This window comes from Mauremys mutica, chromosome 9 (assembly GCF_020497125.1).
Source record: "Mauremys mutica isolate MM-2020 ecotype Southern chromosome 9, ASM2049712v1, whole genome shotgun sequence".
NCBI lineage: Eukaryota > Metazoa > Chordata > Testudines > Geoemydidae > Mauremys > Mauremys mutica.
The window spans coordinates 1927171-1945826 of NC_059080.1; the positions used below are offsets into that span (position 1 = coordinate 1927171).

At 41.7% G+C, this 18656-nt stretch overlaps 1 protein-coding gene across 7 annotated transcripts in view; it reads left to right on the forward strand.

Moving 5' to 3' along the window:
- The window catches only part of HTR2C (5-hydroxytryptamine receptor 2C), a 594342-nt gene that overhangs the window by 512747 nt on the left and 62939 nt on the right, over positions 1-18656 (forward strand). For all 7 annotated transcript variants that reach the window (XM_045029298.1, XM_045029297.1, XM_045029303.1 and 4 more), the window contains one exon: positions 16551-17191. In XM_045029298.1, the coding sequence (XP_044885233.1) occupies positions 16807-17191 (385 nt within the window). In that variant the 5' untranslated portion in view covers positions 16551-16806. The remainder of the gene's footprint in view (positions 1-16550; positions 17192-18656) is intronic.

The following is an 18656-nucleotide window of genomic DNA, read 5'->3' on the forward strand; positions in this document are numbered from 1 at the left end:
GGAGTGGGTTTAAAGAAGAGCCATGAGAATGATTAAAGAATTAGAAAAACCTGCCTTATAGTGATAGACTCAAGGATCTCAATCTATTTAACGTAACAAAGAGAAGGTTAAGGGGTGACTTGATTACAGTGTGTTGGTATCTTCATGGGGAATAAATATTTTATAATGGTCTCTTCAGGCTAGAAGAAAAAGGCATAACATGATCCAATGCCTGTAAGGTGAAGCTAGACAAATGTAGACTGGACATAAGGCATAAAGTTTTAACAATAAGAGTAATAAATCATTTGAACAACTTATTAAAGTTTGTGGGGGAATCTCCATCACTGACAATGTTTAAATCAAGATTGGCAGTTATTCTAAGAGCTCTGTGCTAGGAACTGGTTTGGGGCAGGTCTCTGGCCTGCGTTATACAGGCGGTCAAACTAGATGATCACAACAGTAATTTTTGGCCTTGTAATCTGTGAATCTCTAAGGGCCCTCTGCTGTTTGTTTTGGTCTTTTACACAGGAAAAAGGGAGCTGTTTTCTTTTTAAACAAATTGGAAAACGTGATTGTAAAACCACCAAAACTGGCAGAGGAAGTCAGGGACAAGTACAGGGCAAGGAATGACTTGAAGCTCACTTTTGTAATTAACCAGATTCCCAAATTCACGATGTTCCTTTAATTACTCTTCACAGCATCCATGTGGGGGAAGTAAATTTAGTTGAATTATTCTTTCTATTCTGCTGGTTGGGAACTAGAGGCAAACAAATTGATTTGCCCAACGCCGTAGAAGAGTCAGTGATGGAACTGGGATTAGAACTCGGGATTATGTGACACCCTGAGTCCCGTGTTCAGACCATGAGAACAGGTTTCTCTCTACTCTTTCAAACTGAAGTCATTTTTCATGTGTATTATACAGCCTGAGCACAAAGCAAGTGTCATGCCCCTCCCACCCACCCCCAAAACATCATGTGGTTTTGCCTGCTGCATAATTTCAGATGACCATACTGGGATATATTTCTGTCACTGAATTTTTATATTGAGTTTCTTCTCATTGCCTATTATGAAGCTATAGGTATGAAAACAGAAACATTTCCCATTATATTTAGCTTCCTTCTCTTCCTTTTGCCTGACTCATCTACTGATGTCATATGCAATAGTTTGTCATTGCAATTTGCTTCAATGGAAATTATTACAGCAAATAATACATATGTGTGTGTGTGTGTGGTGTGTTGTGTGGTTCCACTCATCGCAATTACCATTTTACATAATATAGCATTGTTACATCCCTGCCCAGATGTGCTTACGTGTCTGTTATGTCATAGCAGTGGGCTTCTTTCTTTTTGCTTTGGGCATATGACTCTTTCACAGATGATATGTGTGAAAATTGTCAAATAGTTTTAAGATTAAATGATCACTGTAAGTGAAGAGCCTGGTTCTAATCTCATTCACGACGGACCTGATTTTCCATTATGAATCAGGAGTGACTACACTGAAATCGGTGTATTTACACTGACATGAGGCGAATCAGACTCATTAGCTTTAAGGAAGCCATTCTTGGTTTACACTGGTGGAAATGAGATGAAAATTTCTGTCCGGGTTGTTTGTGAGCAGCAGCCGGAGACAGGAGGCATTCCAAATTAAAGCATCTTCTCTCATGAGGGATGATAGAATTAAAAAACAGTGCTGTCAAATGCACAATACTTTGTTAGAAAATGGAACAGATGGAAAAACACTTGCTGCTGAGGATTACACTCGTTCAAAAGGGTGGATGAGATACAGATACACAATTACCACAAGTGCAAATAGCCAGGTCTCCTGCTTGAGCTTAATGACAATTATAAGCAAATTACATTGAACAGGAAGTGGTAGCAACCTGAACTGAAATTAGATAACGACAGGGAAAACTAGGTAAAAAGCTCAGGAACTCTGACTGCTAATGATTTTGTAATATAATTTATTGTATTAAGAAAATCCGTCGTAGGAGAACTTAGGTAATACTAGAGCTGGTTGAAACTTGGTAATTTCCAAGAAAAAAAATTGAAAGCAAAAAACAAAATAGTTATGTCACTAAAGTGATTTTTTTTCATGCCGGGTTTCATTTACTTTTTTTTTTAATGAACCAAAGCTAAACGAAAAATGGAGGTTCTTCAGTCTCAGTTCAATTTCCTACTCCCCCCTTTTCTTCCACTGGAAAAGGAGGGAAAGGAAAGAACACCAAAAGGAGGAAAACCATAATATAACAAAAATGATTTGTATGTTTACTGAAAATCGTTACCAAATTGATATGGTTTGGTCAAAAAGCCACTTTTGTTGGGGTGGGGGGGAATACCATGAAAGCGTTCAACTGGCTCTAGTAATAGTGAAAATGGAAAGAACATTGGTGACATACTGTGTAACTGAGTAATGAAAATATATCCAGATGGAAATGGGCAGTGAGACACGGAAGGAGTCGGTCGAAGATGGAAAGAGAGGAAGTGAACTTTAGGAGGAAAAAGATAAAAGGAAGTAAAGATCATCTGGGACTTCTGCAGGAAGCCTGTGTTTCAGGGAGAGCCGTTGAGCAGGGTGGTGAAATCTGGGTGTGGGGATGAAGAACTCTTGCAGGTTTGGGGGGAAGGGCTGCAGTGGCATCTTTAAGCTGTAATATGAGGTACACACGTTCATGGAACAGTTAATGAGCAGGAAACCAATCGATGATGAGCGCTGTGTAGAGGGGGAGCTGTGCGCCTCCTCCCATTACGTCGCGGTGGGAAGAGAAGAGGAAGAAGTGGGACAGACAGAGCGGAGGAGGGGACTGGGGCAGAGGTGGGGAGCAGAGGCAATGGTAGGGGGGCTGCAATAGGACTAGGTATTCCTCAGGGCAGAGCGGAGGAGGGAGGAAAAGCTGAGCGTGTGGGGTGATGTGATGGGAAGAAACTGGGGCATGTAAGAGAAGAGAGGGCAGAATTAGAAACACGGGGCTGGGAAGGGACGGGGTTACAGGGACAGCCGGGGGGGCTGAGGCCACGCATGGGAACAGGGCGACAAGTTCCCCATTGCTGCTCTGTGTTCCAGACCCAGCTAACCCCACCATATGCTACAAAACCATCACACCGGCTGTGCAGCAGCAGCAGCAGATTTTATACATGTGACTTGCCCCCATGCCTGAGGGCAAGATCAAGCCCTTAGGGCATAACATGTTTTCGGGAGACAAAGGCAACAATGAGACTTTCACACACATAGCAGGTATGTACCTTGCTGCGTATATTTTGGTGTATCCTGCTCTGTCCCTGTTTCCTGAGCTCTTCCCAGGTCCTGCTGTGATGTATTTGTACCACATCTTGCTGGTTTTCCTCTTTGTTTCCTCATCCTATATTGTGATTGCCTTTGCATCAAAGAAAGTTGAGTCCTGGCCCTTCCATTGCGCCAGGCTGCTCCAGCATGCACATTCCTGCTGATAAAACCAACTTGGCAAAGCCTCCACGGTGTTTGTTTAATGAGTTTTAGTCAGCCGACATTTCTCATTTCTCTGGGTAATAGTCAATCTAATTCCATCTTCTTAACTATTGTTTGCTTCATGTTAGCAGTGTTAGGTATCTGAACAGATTTCGTCTGGCATTGTTGTGCTCTTGATAAGAAGAACTATATTGTGTCGGACTTTGGGTTAATCATCAGACTATGCTTTCAGAGAGTGGAATTTGGAAGTTGAAGGAATTAAGGTGCTTGAAGAAATGTACTTTAATGTCATGTTAAAAACACAGTTTAAGAACAAATGTGGGGAATGCTTTGAATGAAAAGATGAAACATGATCTAGCGTGCCTACATGAAAGAAACAGAATATTGAAAATACCCAGTTCTTAAAACAGAGTCTGCTCTTTCTTCTCAATTTATTAAAATCAAGAATGTGAAGGACGTAAAGACTAGATCTGTAATGTTCCTGTCTAACATTGTCCTTTTGGCCTTCACTATTAGACCAGGAGTTAAGGATTCCTTTTCCATCTGTCTCTTAGGACTTCCTTTAGTATTGTAGTAACCAAGTGCTAGGTAGTTAAAATCAAAGCAGCGCTGGCTTTCTGCATTTGCAGTGACACTGATCCATCTGGACCTGAAGGGGTATGAATCTCCCAGAATAAACTGCCTTGACTTTTTTAAAGACTCTCATGCCATATTATTACAGTTCTTAGTTTTTAATATCACCAAGCAATTCTCTGGCTTACCTTTCCTCAGATGGCTGCTTCAGCTAACATCCAAAGGGCCACACTCTTGCCTTCTTTACTAACTATCCGTAAGGCCCAAAGACGTACCAAGAGAGCATTAGATGGGAGAAGAGCCAGGGAATGCTGAAGCTGAAGGCATTGGGGTTGGATGTGTGCCAGTGAGGGCAGAGTCTAGCTCTAGTTCTATTTTCCATGGCCATTGTCCCAGAAGAGAGAAGAAATATTAATATCCCAATGATAATCTCATCTCAATTATTTTATATTAACAACAAAGGCCATGAAATCTGCAGAGCTGTTCCCTTCCTCCCACCTGCAAGTGACAAGGAGAGCTGATTACTTTGCAACTCAGAAAATATAATATATAGTATTATGAGAAAATGTAATTAATTGTTGTTTCCCCAATATATATATATATATTTTGGCCATGGTCACATTGAAAACAACGCTGAGAAGAAAGTGGCTCCAGAAGGAAAGCGACATTGATCCATTTCCTCCCTTAAATGATTTCCAAAGCCGCTGCACGTAATTTACATAAAAATCAGCTCTCTCTTTTTGCCTCTGGGAGCTGAGCCCGTAATAAACAACAGCCTGAAGATGTGCCGCATGCCTCCCCATCAGAATAGCAAGCACTCAAGAGGCAGACTGCGGGTAATATAGCCAAGTAGGATGCTTGTGGGTCGCCGTTTTTGGCAGAAGTTAAAAAAAAATCCAGTGAACTATTTATCCCTAAAAGTCTAGAGTCTGTAGCACAGGTGGATGTGCCCTCACTCCTCAGACTGTGTGGCCAGTGCAGCAATGGAGCTATGCAACCAGGGTGCAAATAATTAGTGGGCAATGTGACAAGCTCCCGGCAATAATCCTGCGTGCTCCCTTAGGAAAACTTCCCATCAGACACTGTCATACAGATCCAGACTAACACGGCTACCCCTCTGATACTTGTCATAAAAATGTGGGGAAGGGATTTTAGAAACTCTCTGCAGCCATGAAAACTGAATCAGCTCTGTGTAAATGTTGATGGAAAGTCTGTAGGAGCATTTTAAGAGCCTCGGTGGAGCCAAGGGGTAAATGTCTGAGCCTGGACCAGAGGAATGCTGCTTCGATGGTATCATGCCCTCCCGCCTTAGAGTCATACCAACGCTCCTCCCCCGCTGGCAAGGGGGGGTGCATAAGGGCTAGTGTCTGTTATTGACCCTTCAGACCCTGAGCAGAAGTTAATGGTGCTTGAAGTTGGTCAGTCCTGTATCCACAATATTAGACCAGTTACCGCAGGGCAGTGTAATTCCACACACATGCAGAGCCAGCCTCTTAGGAGAGCTGTAATTAGCAATCAGCAGTTACTGGCTCTCAGCCCCAAATTCATGTCCCTAGACCACAACTGCCCCTGTAAGAGAGTCACATCTGATGGAAAGGTGTCTCTCGCATTGCACTGAGGCTGGCATTTTAGCCGTTCAGTAGTCGTCTTTAGCCGGTTGTTGCTGCAGATTCTAATGGTTTGCTGATTCTTACAGCTACTGTTGTCATGCAGTACAATAGAGGGAAATATAATAACCCCTTTCTTCTTTCAATAATATCTCTTCTCCTGTTTAATGTCATCTGCTCTGAAAGCGTGCATTTTTGTGAATAACACTAACTTTTAGTCATAGAAGATTTACTTCATTACTAGAGTTTAATTACATTTATGGAAAAACTGTGAGCAATTTTACAGTTCATTAGACAAATTCTTTGTTGTGGCTGCCTTTTTATTTTCTTCTCCCTACTTATCTGATTTCTTTAAAGAAGTCCAAGCAATACCTAAAACTGGGGAGGATTAACATAAGCCCTATTATCACCCTGCAGTCACAGCAGGCTGAAAACAACCATCAAACATTTTGTAGTTTAAAATAAACACCTCTGCAAGGACTTGAATTAGAGAAATCCATGTGACAGTGCATTCAAATGTAAGGTACAGCAGAGAGAAATAAGGAATATGAGTAACAAGTTCCTCTTATCTAAATAAAAGATGCATCAAGAGTTGGCATTAAAACAATTAGAATGTAGAGAAACCTAAGTGCAACTGTGACAGCATTAATGTACATGAGTGACTGTACAGCACTAGAGGTGCAACACAGGACTCAGCTATATATATTCTGGGCATCTGAAACAACATTAATTGAGAACAGAAACTGTTACAATCAAGTGCACGTGTGTAGGAAGTGCCAGAGAGAACATGTGACACCATTATTCTTTCTACCTAGGTTCCTAATCTTTCCAAGAAGAAAAACAACAAAGAGCTCCATTAGTTTGCGAGGGGAAATAGCTTTCTGGCTGCAAGAGTAGCTAAAAGGTCTTCAGCACTGAACAGCATTCATACACCACAACAAGAACATCTGTTTACAGCCAGCAATGTGGAAATCGTTATTTTAAGGCTTCATGCCAAACAGAATAACTAATTTGTGGATTTTAACTTAAATAAAGACCTGAATGTAGGATGTTTTTTCTTAGTTAGCATGGAATCCTTGGCACAAACAAAGGCTGGTTAGGATGACATGAATCGAGGTTAGATTTTGATAGGGTTATTAGGTGGGATCTATTTCTAAGCTTTATTTTTGAGGAGACACTGTGCAGCTTCCTACAAGTGATTATGGTGGATCTGAGGCCTCACCTTATCTAGCAATAATTATTTTTCAAAACAATAAGTGGTTGTAGATGAAGAACATGTATGTTCACAAATTCAGATAACGAGCCTTTTTGGGTAGCATTCGAACTGAAATCACCAGAATACTGTCCCAGTAAAATCGATTCAGTTACCTACCATTGACTACGCCATCAGAGAAGAAATACGTCCTCACGACTATCCTTAAAGGTTGATGTTCTCATTCGGAATTTTTTTTTTGAACTGGAAGTAATTTAACCATCTAAAGTCTCCTGGCAGGCTGCAATCTCTTAGAAATTTAGCTGAGAGTCTTAGAGACTTGTAGCAGTGAAAAGTAACAGAATTCAAGTTCTAGAAGTTAAGACATCGGAATCCAGTGGCCATGGGAACATATGGCCCATGTTATGCACAAAGTTATGGCACAGTTGAGAGGATACAGAAAACCAATTCCCTAGATTATATTTTTGAACATTTAAGATTATTTTAGTCACATGCCCTTTCCCTGTTTCTTCAGATAGTGAATGAGTGATGTTTCAAAATTGGGATAATTTGTGAAAGCACAGAAAATTGGAGTGGAGATCAAAAAAAAATGGCCCAAACAGAAATATGTTGAACAGATCTCTTGCTCGATGCAAAAACTGAGGAACTGGTTTTATGAAATGATAGATGAATCCTCACTATCCTTCCCTAAAATATGTGTGTATGTGTATATTCTGGTTTATGCTTTTATATTTTATATACACAGATTAGAGCACCAGCAAGCTGCTTATCCTAAATATGAGCTATGCCAGTCAAACTCTTCAGGTTCTTTTTTACAAATCTGGGTTTCATGTAACCTCACTCCAGGTGGCAGGCATTTATATTGGCCTCTCAGAGGACAAGAGACACAAGAAACTAATAGTTTTTGAGGGCTTGAACATTTTTGTGGACTCCCGGAACAGATAGCGCAAGAGCTGGTTTCCGGCCCAAGACACAGTAGCTGGGGAGCTGCAGCATTCAGCTTTTGGAGACAGGAAAAAAAGATGGATTGTCTAATGGCAGAAGAGTGTGAGGGAGTCAGAGCTGAACAGAAAAAAAAATGAAATGTGCTTTTTAATATGGCAGCACTGAGAGTAAAGCTTTGGGATGAAAAACTAACACAGAAGATTCCCTAAGGAGATTATCTGAAAAATGTACCATGACTGTGTCTGCTAAAGATAAGGAGGGACTTGAAAGTAGGAGCTTGACCATAGGCCGACAATTCCATTTCATGCCAACTTTCAAGGTTTCCAAATGTGTTTTTGTTCCACATTGGAATAAAAACAAAACCCTTCCACAAAACTAGCAGTGTGTGTCTCTAGCCCAGTGCTTAGGGTGCTGGCCTGGGAGGGAGAGAGCTGTGACCAAACCCTTGCTCAGCCTGATTCAGAGAAGAGCTTTTTCATTCCGAATCAAGTAGAGCAGGACTTGAGCCTTGGTCTCACCTATCCCAGTACCTTAACTTCCCAGCTATACCTGTCTCTCATTCGCCTGCCCCCTACCCAAAAGCCTTCCTGATTAAAGTTGCATGGAAACCGATACCTCTCTACGAAAGGGTTTTGGCTTCAGGGAAACACCATGTTCTGCCAACATGAAACAAAAATGTCCCACCCGGCTGTACTTGAGTGAGAGTCACTCCAGTGGCAGCATGACGGGGGTCCCTGCAGTCACAAAGAGAGGAGAAGGCTCACAGAGGCCTTGAATCAGGAAAGCTGATTAACTTTAAGCATTTGCTTACGTCCTGTTGACTTCAATGGGACTGAAGTACATGGTTACGTGCTGTCTTCACTAGGGATGCTGTCCTGAATCAGTCCGGACAGCTCACAAGCCAAGTGGTTTTTTGCAAACCATCACAATTTAGTGTATCATATCAGATATACTCTTCTGGCGTGAAATTCTCCCCCCACACAAAGGGTCAGTACAAAGCCTCTGCAGCACTTAAGGCAAACGGAATGGTGTCCTTGACATGGCTCTCTGTACGGGGGTGAATGTCAAGCCACGGTGACTAGCCTATAGAACAGAGATGTAATTAAATTGTTAGCAGATTTGTTCTGCTAGATAATGTGTGCAAAAAAAAAGAGAGGGTAACAATGCTCAGTTTAGTAAACATCAGTGGCAGTAAGTTAGATAAGACCCTGAGTCATAACACTGCACTGATCATATATTTGAGCTGAGTAGCGCATTTACCACTTGTGATCTTTAAGGACCTGATTAGGATAGGTGCTGAGTATGTGTTTGGGGTGTTCCACATTCCTCAGGTTGAGGAACTAAAGGAGAGAGAGAGAGACCCTAGTCCGGCCTACTGAGGATAGATGAAGCTGTTTTCTGTGAGTTTTTGTTTTGAAGGCACCCCTGTCATTGAAAATAAATTAGTGTCGTATTGACACAGTATTAGGGAAGATAGAGAGAGGGAAATTAATGCTATTTGTTCTGGGGAGGAATTATGGTGATTCATAATTATGACCCGAAGAAATATAATTAACTGATCCTAGGTTTAAGCTAATCTGTTTTTCTCTTGCAAGCGAATAATGATTTTTTTTTGTTTACTGTGCATGTCATTAAATAATACGTTGCTGCACCAGAAAGAAAAAAAAACAATTGATAAAAAGTTTTCTTCAGTGAAGAGTCCCTGAAATTCTGCTCAGTGTTCTTTACATTGATTGTCTGCTGTACCTTCTGTGAGAACTGCTACTATCTTCCTGACTACGTTGGTGGCACTGAACAACTTGGAGGATGTGCCGAGTATCTACTATGAAAGGATACACCCTAGTTTCTCGGCCCCAATTCAGAAAACCCTCAAGAGAACACTTAGGCATAAAGTTGCATCTTGGGTCCTTGGTTAGTTTTCGGATTTGTCTACACGAATGTTTAGTTTGCTGAAGTTGGGGTGTGAATATACTCTGCACTAGCCTGGTGTGGATTAACTGCCCATGTGGACCCTGCTGATGTGCATTAACAGTTCTTTAATGTGCTTTGATCTAGTCCATTTCATAGAAAAATATTGAAAATTTATCATGAGAGAGCTGTTTTCCTTCAGAGCAAATAAGGGTCTGCAAATCTTTGCTAAGCTATCAAGGTGGAGATGGAGTTAAAGACAAATATATCAACATCTAAGGAAAAAATAATATTGATCCCAAGAAAGTTTGAATTACTTTATTTTCTTTTCGTGGCAGAGCATCAATGGCAGACCTTCCTGAAAGGCACAGCGTCCCTACTAAAGCCCCAGTACTGCAGGCTGAGGCACATACTTAACTTTAGCTTTCCCTGACTCTGTCTCCCAGAACCTCTCTGATGTGCAGCCTTCCAAACCCTCACTTGAAATAATTCAGGCATTCTCAATAGAATACAAACAAAAACGTTACTCTAGCTTCGGTACACAAGGGATCAGGCTTCAAAGATTAAAGAATTCTAGTGTTTGTCACTCACCCACTTCCACCAAAAAGAAGAATGGCACAGAACAGAATTTGCTCTGTTGATGTCTAAACAATTATTTTAAGAAATAATGGTAATTTATTGATCTGTAATTGGCAATAGGCCTCAAAATCTAGCATCTTCCCTTTGATGTTAACTCAGCAAAATCTGTGATAGGTGCGAAGTTTTAGTTTAAAGTTATGGAGATAATTTTTAAATTATATGTAAAATTAATTAATAAAATATTAATTATTTTATGCAATAGTGATATGCTTAGAAGACTGTAGCTGAAGGAATTAGTCAGAGGCCTTTCACCTCATGATTACTAAAAGATACAGCAGGAAAATAATGTGATGGCTTCAACCCAGAAACCAATTTTTAAATTTTTGTTTTATATAAAAAAAATTAACCTAATTTCTAGGTGCTGAATGATGTTGGCTGATTTTCCATATGAAGCTCAGCCTTCAGCCCCACTATACAATTAAGGTTTATGTATTATGCAAAATGAACTTATGTTAAGACAACACAGGAGACTTTCCACCTATGTTCTGAGACCTGCAGTAAAGCTCTGTGTAGGCTCAAAAGCTTGTCTCTCTCATCAACACAAGTTGGTCCAATAAATACTCCTAGGAGAATTCTGTGCCAAAAAAATAAAAATTATGCACACAATATTTTAAAATTCTGCATATTTGATTTGTCAAAATAGCACAATATAATCCTGCCCATATCAATTATTTTGGTAATTTATTTCAATATACCTGTCAGCAAGTATGTCTGTAACAACACAGACAACAAAAAAGATTCATGAGATGTTTTTTGACAAATAGATTCCTTACTAGGTATATTAATACAGAACTCTGAGTAATAATTCATTTAAACTACAATGTAGAGCTGTATTTCCCACATACCTCAGAAGCAGAAGCAAAATCTTGGGGGCAGTCGGTGGTAATGGAGGAGCTGAGGGAGTGGGAAGTAATTTCTTGGGAGTGAACCTGGAAGGTCATTGGGTGTGGCTGGGAGAAGTATGGAACAGGGTATTTGGGGGGAGGGATTGTTAGGGAGTTGGGGAGCCTTCCCATGCAGACCCTGGCTGACCCCTAACCTCTCTCATTCAGTCAGGCACATCTGCCCTGCCCCACGTGTCCCTGCAACCCCACTCTCATTCAGCCCCTGGCTCAGTGCTGTCACCCCCCTAGCTTCTGTGCTCTTGCCCCACTCTATATGACTCCAAAAACACGGAGCATATTTTAGGTCCCTTGGTGTTATAATAGTTCAGTGCATTTCCTTCTGTTTTGTTAGAACCTCTATGCTACAGTACTAATGACTTCTCCCTTGTCCCTGTTAATAATAGCCAGGCTAATGGGCCAAGTTTAAAAGAAACAATTCCATGTTTCTCAGCAAAACTGGAAGTTGGAGAGTGGGATTAATTGTTTACCCTTCCAATCCTAAATCCAACCTTAATTCAGTTCCTGAATTTCATAGCCAAATTGTTCTGTTGCTGTAATTATGTGTACAGTTCTAACTGCTGACACATACAGAGAAGCAGAATGCTGAGAAGACGAGCTGGATTTAAGAGTGTTCAATTATTTTTCTTTATAGGAAATTAGAATATATTTCCACCAGATTTGGAAAACACACTTTGCATACAAAGTGGCTCACTAAGGCTCTATCTCTGTGTGTGCAATCAGCTCATTTGCAGCAAGAAGGCGAGTAGGGAAGTCTGCTTTCTTCGGGTCTTTCTGATAAACGGTTTTCTCCTGTTTGTAATCATTTTATTTAATGCAAATTGTATTTGGTGGGGAATCAAACATGGCTCTGTGCGCTCAAGGTTTCACAGCACATTAGTGTCTGAAGAACGGAGGCTTCATTTTGAAAACTGAAAGTGAGGAAAGAGTGAGTGAGTGATTTTTTTCTTGTTGTCTACTCCAGTGTAGCCTCAGAGTGTGCCTATAGCAGCCTCCCTGCTGTGCTGTAATATTAGTCATGGAAGAATTGTCTTCTGGATGTGTGGTTGGACATACCACCTAGTTGCCCTTTGTGGCCATCCCAACCTGCTGCCCTGATGAGACCTTTTGCTTCAGGAAACCCATGGGAGAGCTGCCTGCTGGAGGATGTCTGCCTGAATTCCTTTGTATTCAAGGCCTGTTGGAAGATTTTCTCATTCAGTCTGTAAAGATTGATTTATCTTCCTCTTTTCATGAAATCTTCCTCAGTTTATAACTCCTGTTGTGGATGTAAGAACGGCTGGTATCTCTGTGCCGTTGGGCTGGGATAATGTTAGGGCCCAAGATAATTAATGTGATGGGATCTTTTATAAAATTGGAAATTGGGAAAAATAATACTGAGTTTCTGTCTCTTTGCTTCTCATTTTTAACTTCTCTTTAAGACGTCTCCTCCCTGGGAAATTTTAATTCAGCCTCTGACATCATTTCCACCCAAGTTATTCATTTCCAGCATGACGTTGTTTGGCTGCTTCCATTCTAAAATATTGCCTTTTGCGTATTATTCTGATACCTTCCAGAGTGAGACCTCATTTTGTAACAGCCTTCTTGCTATCATGTGCCCTGGATGTCATGAGAACATCTGCACGTGTCTTCTTCATAATCTCACGTTGGTTGTACGGCTCTGTTTAACCTGGTGCAGTTCTTGCTTTCTAATCATTTTCAGGGGTGTTTCTTTGCTCTCTCAGTGGAGTGATTGACTGAACTTTAATCGGATCATGTGACACACGGTAGCAGCAATAAACATGGCCCATTTATTATCAGAGTGAAATTAGGGGCAGTTCCGGCTTCCTTTCCTAGCGTGAGTGTGTTATTGAAGTCATGAGAATCGCGTGTTTAGAACCGACAGGTGTCCTCCTTGCTCTTGCAGCAGCCTCGGGGAGCACAGGCAGGGATGGGGGCCCCATTCCTTTAGACCAGTCAGACTGAGGCTTGGGAGCTGCAAGTGGCTGCGGCTCTTCGCAGCACATGCTATTAAAACACTGTGTGACTTCATTCTTAACCCATCTATGTTATTAACCAGTCAGGATGCTTTTACTATGGTATTAACCAATTGTGGAACACTTGGTCCGTCATTTTGCTGTGAGAATAATAGAGAGAGAGAGAGTAAATGGAAGAATGATTCACACCCCCGTGGCGTCTGTGGGCACTGTTGATCGCTAATTTGGCTCCTCAAGCACTGAGGTCTGAGTATCGCTGTTCTAGACAATGCTCAAAGAACTAACAGAGGTGGTGTTGGGGAAACCCTGGAGGTGCTTGTTTGAAAGTTGAGTTGTTACTGAGGGCACGACAGTGAATAATCCTGCTGTGTATTACATGGCCTCCGATCAAATTCATGCGACAGTATAGAGGGCTTAGTCCTGTAAGACACTAGTCCTAAATCCTTACACAGCCAATCCAGCTCCCATTAAAGTCAGTGGAAAGAGACACATTTATTTCATTAGGAGTTGGATTGGGTCCTAAGTGCTTAAAATGAGGTACCTACATTAGCACTTCCAGGACTGGGATCAGAGTGCTCAGCACCTTGCAGGATCGAGCCCCAAATCATCAATGGGACTGGTACAATTCCTAGTACAAGAAATGGTTCCCCCCCGTGAAGCCCAGGCTCTTTGACCTTGTTGTTGTTGTTCTGGAGATCTGGGTTCTAATGTTCCAGTGAGACCTGTCAACGTTCCTGGGGTTTTGTGCTGCTGGTAGATTTCTGTGACATTCTGAAGATCTCATTAACACTGCAAAGAACCCCATAGAGTTTGGTGGAGTCACCAGGCTACTTTCCAGGGGGGCTATTGTTTTTTATTAATTTACTCAAATAATTGGAAAAAAATTCTTTTTTCAACATGTTGAGCAAGTTTAATTTAGGAGTGTTAATAGTTGTAGCACATAATGTATCAACACTTGTTGCATCAGGAGTCCCGTCTTGCCATCAGTCCCATGTGCACAGTTCTCATTGGTTTCAGTGCTGTGCGTATGTATCTGATGAAAGGCCCCTGAATTTCTGATCAGGAGATTCCTGTTAACTTTAATGGGGGCGAGTCACAGAGCAAAACTTCATGCCCTGCTTTAAGACAGTCCGAGTGGCATGTCATTCACTAGTGCTCCCTTAGCAGAAGGAAAGCAGTTTGTAGTCAGCTCTATTTTCATTTATCATTTTAATGTGAATGTTGTGGAAGTATTTTGCAATTTACTGGTAAGTCACTGGTGATTTTTTAAGAGCATTACAGTTGAGTAAATAAGTGGTTACCGGTGATTTATCACTTTAGTTGCATGTGCAGATGCACTACTATTTTCTGTGCAAATTTCACAGATGTCTCCCTAACTCTGAGGTCTGGAGATCTTTGGAATTAATTAGCTCTAGTTCAGAAGCAAACCTGGGTTCGTTATACACTCTGCTCATTTGAGAACTGCTTTTCCATGTGAAACCCATTAGTAAGTAACCCAAGCCACTGTGAATGCTAAACATTTTATTGTAAGACTCGGAGCACGTCTTTTTTACATAACATTTAATTTAATCCGGTAAATTACCTTTAGCTTTTTGATCCTAGGATAGCAAAGTGATGGATCATATACAAACAATATGGTAGAGAGTCTTTTCTGTCCATATTTTTTAAATGATGACGTAAGATCACTTGCATGTTGTTGGTTATGACAAGAAGCTGAAAAATGTGCTAAAACCAGCATATTTCCTTTTGATGCTGCTTAGTGCTCTTCTTTCATAGTTTCTTCCCATTGCTGATTGTGAAATTTTGCATTTCATTAGAGGCCTGGCTCCTACACAGTGGATGGCAAAATTGCCATTGGTTTCATTGGTGCAAGATCAGAGGTCAAAACAATTGAGTCATTAAGGCCCCGATTCAGCTAAGCATAGGGAGCATGCTGAAGTGCCTGTTTAACTAGGGCCTAAGAAAAAGTTATTGGGATCAATGCAGGAGTTCCCAGGTAAAACTCTCTGCCCTGTCTCAGAGCAGCAGCCGTGTGAGTCTGTATCCGCAAAGAGAACAAGGAGTCCTTGTGTCACCTTAGAGACTAACACATTTATTTGAGCAGAAGCTGTCGTGGGCTACAGCTCACTTCATCGGATGCATGGAGTGGAAATACAGTAGGAAGATAGATATACGCAGAGAACATGAAAAAATGGGGGTTGCCATAACAACTATAACAAGAGTAATCAATTAAGGTGGGCTATTATCAGCAGGAGAAAAAAAATCTTTTGTAGTGATAATCAGTATGGCAACACCCATTTTTCATGTTCTCTTTGTGTATATATCTTCCTACAGTATTTTCCACGGCATGCATCCGATGAAGTGGGTTTTAGCCCATGAAAGCTTATGCCCAAATAAATGTGTTAGTCTCTAAGGTGCCACAAGGACTCCTTGTTCTTTTCTCTGCCCTGTGTTATACAGGAGGTCAGAGTAGCTGATCCAATGGCCCCTTCTGGCCTTAAACGATTTATGAAAAAATAATCTGTCAATTGAAAAAACAGATTTTTAGAAACTCTAAATTGAAAACAAATATCCATGACAAAGCGGCTGAGCAGCTCTGACATCTTAGGGCTATGGCTCAGCTTGCATCTGTAAGGTGAACAGGATTTGAGCCACTGAATTCATTGTGTGCTTGCCTCCTGCACACAAAGACACTCGGCGGGATGAAGGCAAGTGTAAAAATACTGGTCTAGTTTAGCAGAGGTTTGTCTTTCCTCCCCCTTTGGTTTTTAATTGTTTGTTTATTTGGAAAGATTGGCAGCAATGGTGTCAGATAAGAATATATGTCAGGTTTGATTTACTATGCACTTGTCAAACTAAACACAAAGTATAGTCTCCTTTATTATGGCAGGAGTAATCATTTTGGTCCTAGTGTTTTAAATGTCACCTGCGCTTCATCTCTGAGCATACAAGCTCTGTGCAAATACTTCCATTGAAGATTATAGTTTATATTGCGCTTTCGCCATGCTATCAGCATTTGTTGGAGTTTCTAGCATCGTACAATTGCTACTGTATATGAGGTTGAAGATCTGTGAAGTGGCTATCAACTGAAACATGTCTCGCTCTTCAGACTTGCTTTTGCTGGTTTCACAAAACATTTAATTAGCGATAATCAGCTTTTAACCAGCCAGAACACACTGATGTGATTTTTCCCCTACATAATTATAGGCATGGTCTGTCCCCATAAGATAAATTACTTGCAGTCTGGAGAACATTCTATCCAGCAGGAGGAGAGAGGAGGAGAATGTCATTTGCATGGGGATGTAGAGCATTTTGCATGTACTGTGATTTCAGTGAAAAAGAAGGTGCCTTTTTCTTTTCTTTGCAGAATGCTGGACATGAAAATGAGTTGAACATTATGAAATCTCCTGTCCCTCTGGGTTGCCAATCAGTGGTCATCTAACATCATCTCAGAGGAAAACCAGAAGAGCTCCACTCTAACTTCTGTAAGGTTTAGTCCATTATGGAAGATCAAACAATTTTCTGGCGCTGGTTTTGTGAAATTCGGCTGCTGCCTTGGAGCCTCCATTTGAAAAAGAAATTAACATTGAGGAACAATTAAAGAGGAAAATCAGCTCCAGAGAATGAGCACTATAAGTGGTACTGGGATATTAGTCAGCTTAACAACGGTGTCTGTCACGCTAGATTTTAGTTTGCACGGTGGTCTGATGGCTTGGCCCTTAAGCAACAATTTGACTCTGAATCAGAGTTTGCCCACGTCCGACCCTCTTAATGCCTCTGAGTGGGGAGAAGTCTCTCGTATGTCCATGAGGGAGAAGAACTGGCCAGCCCTCCTGATTTTGGTTATCATTCTGCTGACTATTGGTGGAAACATCCTTGTAATTATGGCTGTCTCCTTGGAGAAAAAGCTACAGAATGCCACAAACTACTTCCTAATGTCCTTGGCGGTGGCAGATATGTTGGTGGGGATCCTAGTCATGCCCGTTTCCCTCGTTACAATTCTATACGGTAAGTGACTTCCATTTTCTCCCCCGTTCAACTGAACATAGGTGACAGCAGGTCGGTATCAGTGGCTACCATGAATTGCTGTGCACAGTTTGTACCCATTGCATGAATAACCAGAGGAGTAGAACGCTAGAGGAAATAATGGGCTTTACTGTTCTCTCTCTAGTTTTACTGGGGGAATGGGTGCTCCTTTGGAAACTGTATTTGGCCCCAGGCTGTCAGGATAGGAGCGATCTCCAAAAAACCTTTAAGTGATGATCTCTTTTACCGAGGCCAGCTATAAGGAACTGCTTGGATGGAGAATATTTTTCCTTCCCAGAGGATATGCTGTAAATCATTCTGGTAAAACCCAGAATAGAGAGAAGTAGCTAGAAAATAACAGCAGTGCCTCACCAACAGCTCCAGCTCATTTGTCTCATGGCAAGACAAAAGAGGCTTTAAATCAGAGTCAGATCTTAAGAAGGTCTGAGTGCCGTGAACGTGCATTGATTTCAATAGGGTTTGAAGGCACTCTGCATCTCACAGGAGTGGGACCCAGTGCAGGAAGAAGTGTAGCTGCTTTCAAAGAACTGACTGTAACAAAACACACATTGGGCCACATCCAGCTTTATATGCCACAAAAACACTAGATCAATGATTTCTAGCTGTCATACACCAAAGAATAGCTCTGTACTCGGGTGCAGCAACAGGGTTCTGGAATGACATCTCACCATAATGGCTGGTCTGTCTCCCATCCCTTCTCCAGTGGGTGACAGGGTCAGTGTGGCAATTCCATTGCATCCTAATCAGGATCTGATACCCCATTACCACTTCTCCCTGGTGGAGGCTCCTCCTAACCTACTGAACTCCCTCCCAAGGATTGTAAAACAAACACCGACACTGTCCAGAACATTTCGAGGTGGGAGCCTCTGCCCTTTTCGGACGGAGTACAGCATTGGTGCATGTCCGTAGTCAGGCTGTGAACATCCCCAGCCATGCTTCTCCTTTGGGATCCCTGTTATCAATCTGTCTCCCTTCTGAGTGCCCTGACAGCTGCAGTCAGAACCGGTAACTCCTCTAAAAACACCCTTAAATGTAGGATAAAAATGTGCCATCCCCACAGTGAACACTAGACAAACCCTTGAATACTAGAGGCAGAACAGACTGTAGTGGGGTGCAGCGTTATTTCAATATACACCCCACCAGGAAGGATTTGCCAGGAACTTGCTTAGATCAACTCTCCAATGAGCTGCTTGGTGCATTTTTGGTGCTATTCTTTATGTAGCCTTGGCCACATCATTCCCTTCACTAGACAGTCTCACGTTCACCTCACTGCATCTGCTTCCCTGAAGTGGGAGCAATCGCCCAAACTGATCTGTTCCCGGGAGGCAGGGTGATCTGTCGGATGAGGCACCGGACGAGGCGCTTTGATGCATGGCTTCCACTCCCAGCTGTGCCCCGCCTCTCTATGTGCCTTTCAGCAAGTTGT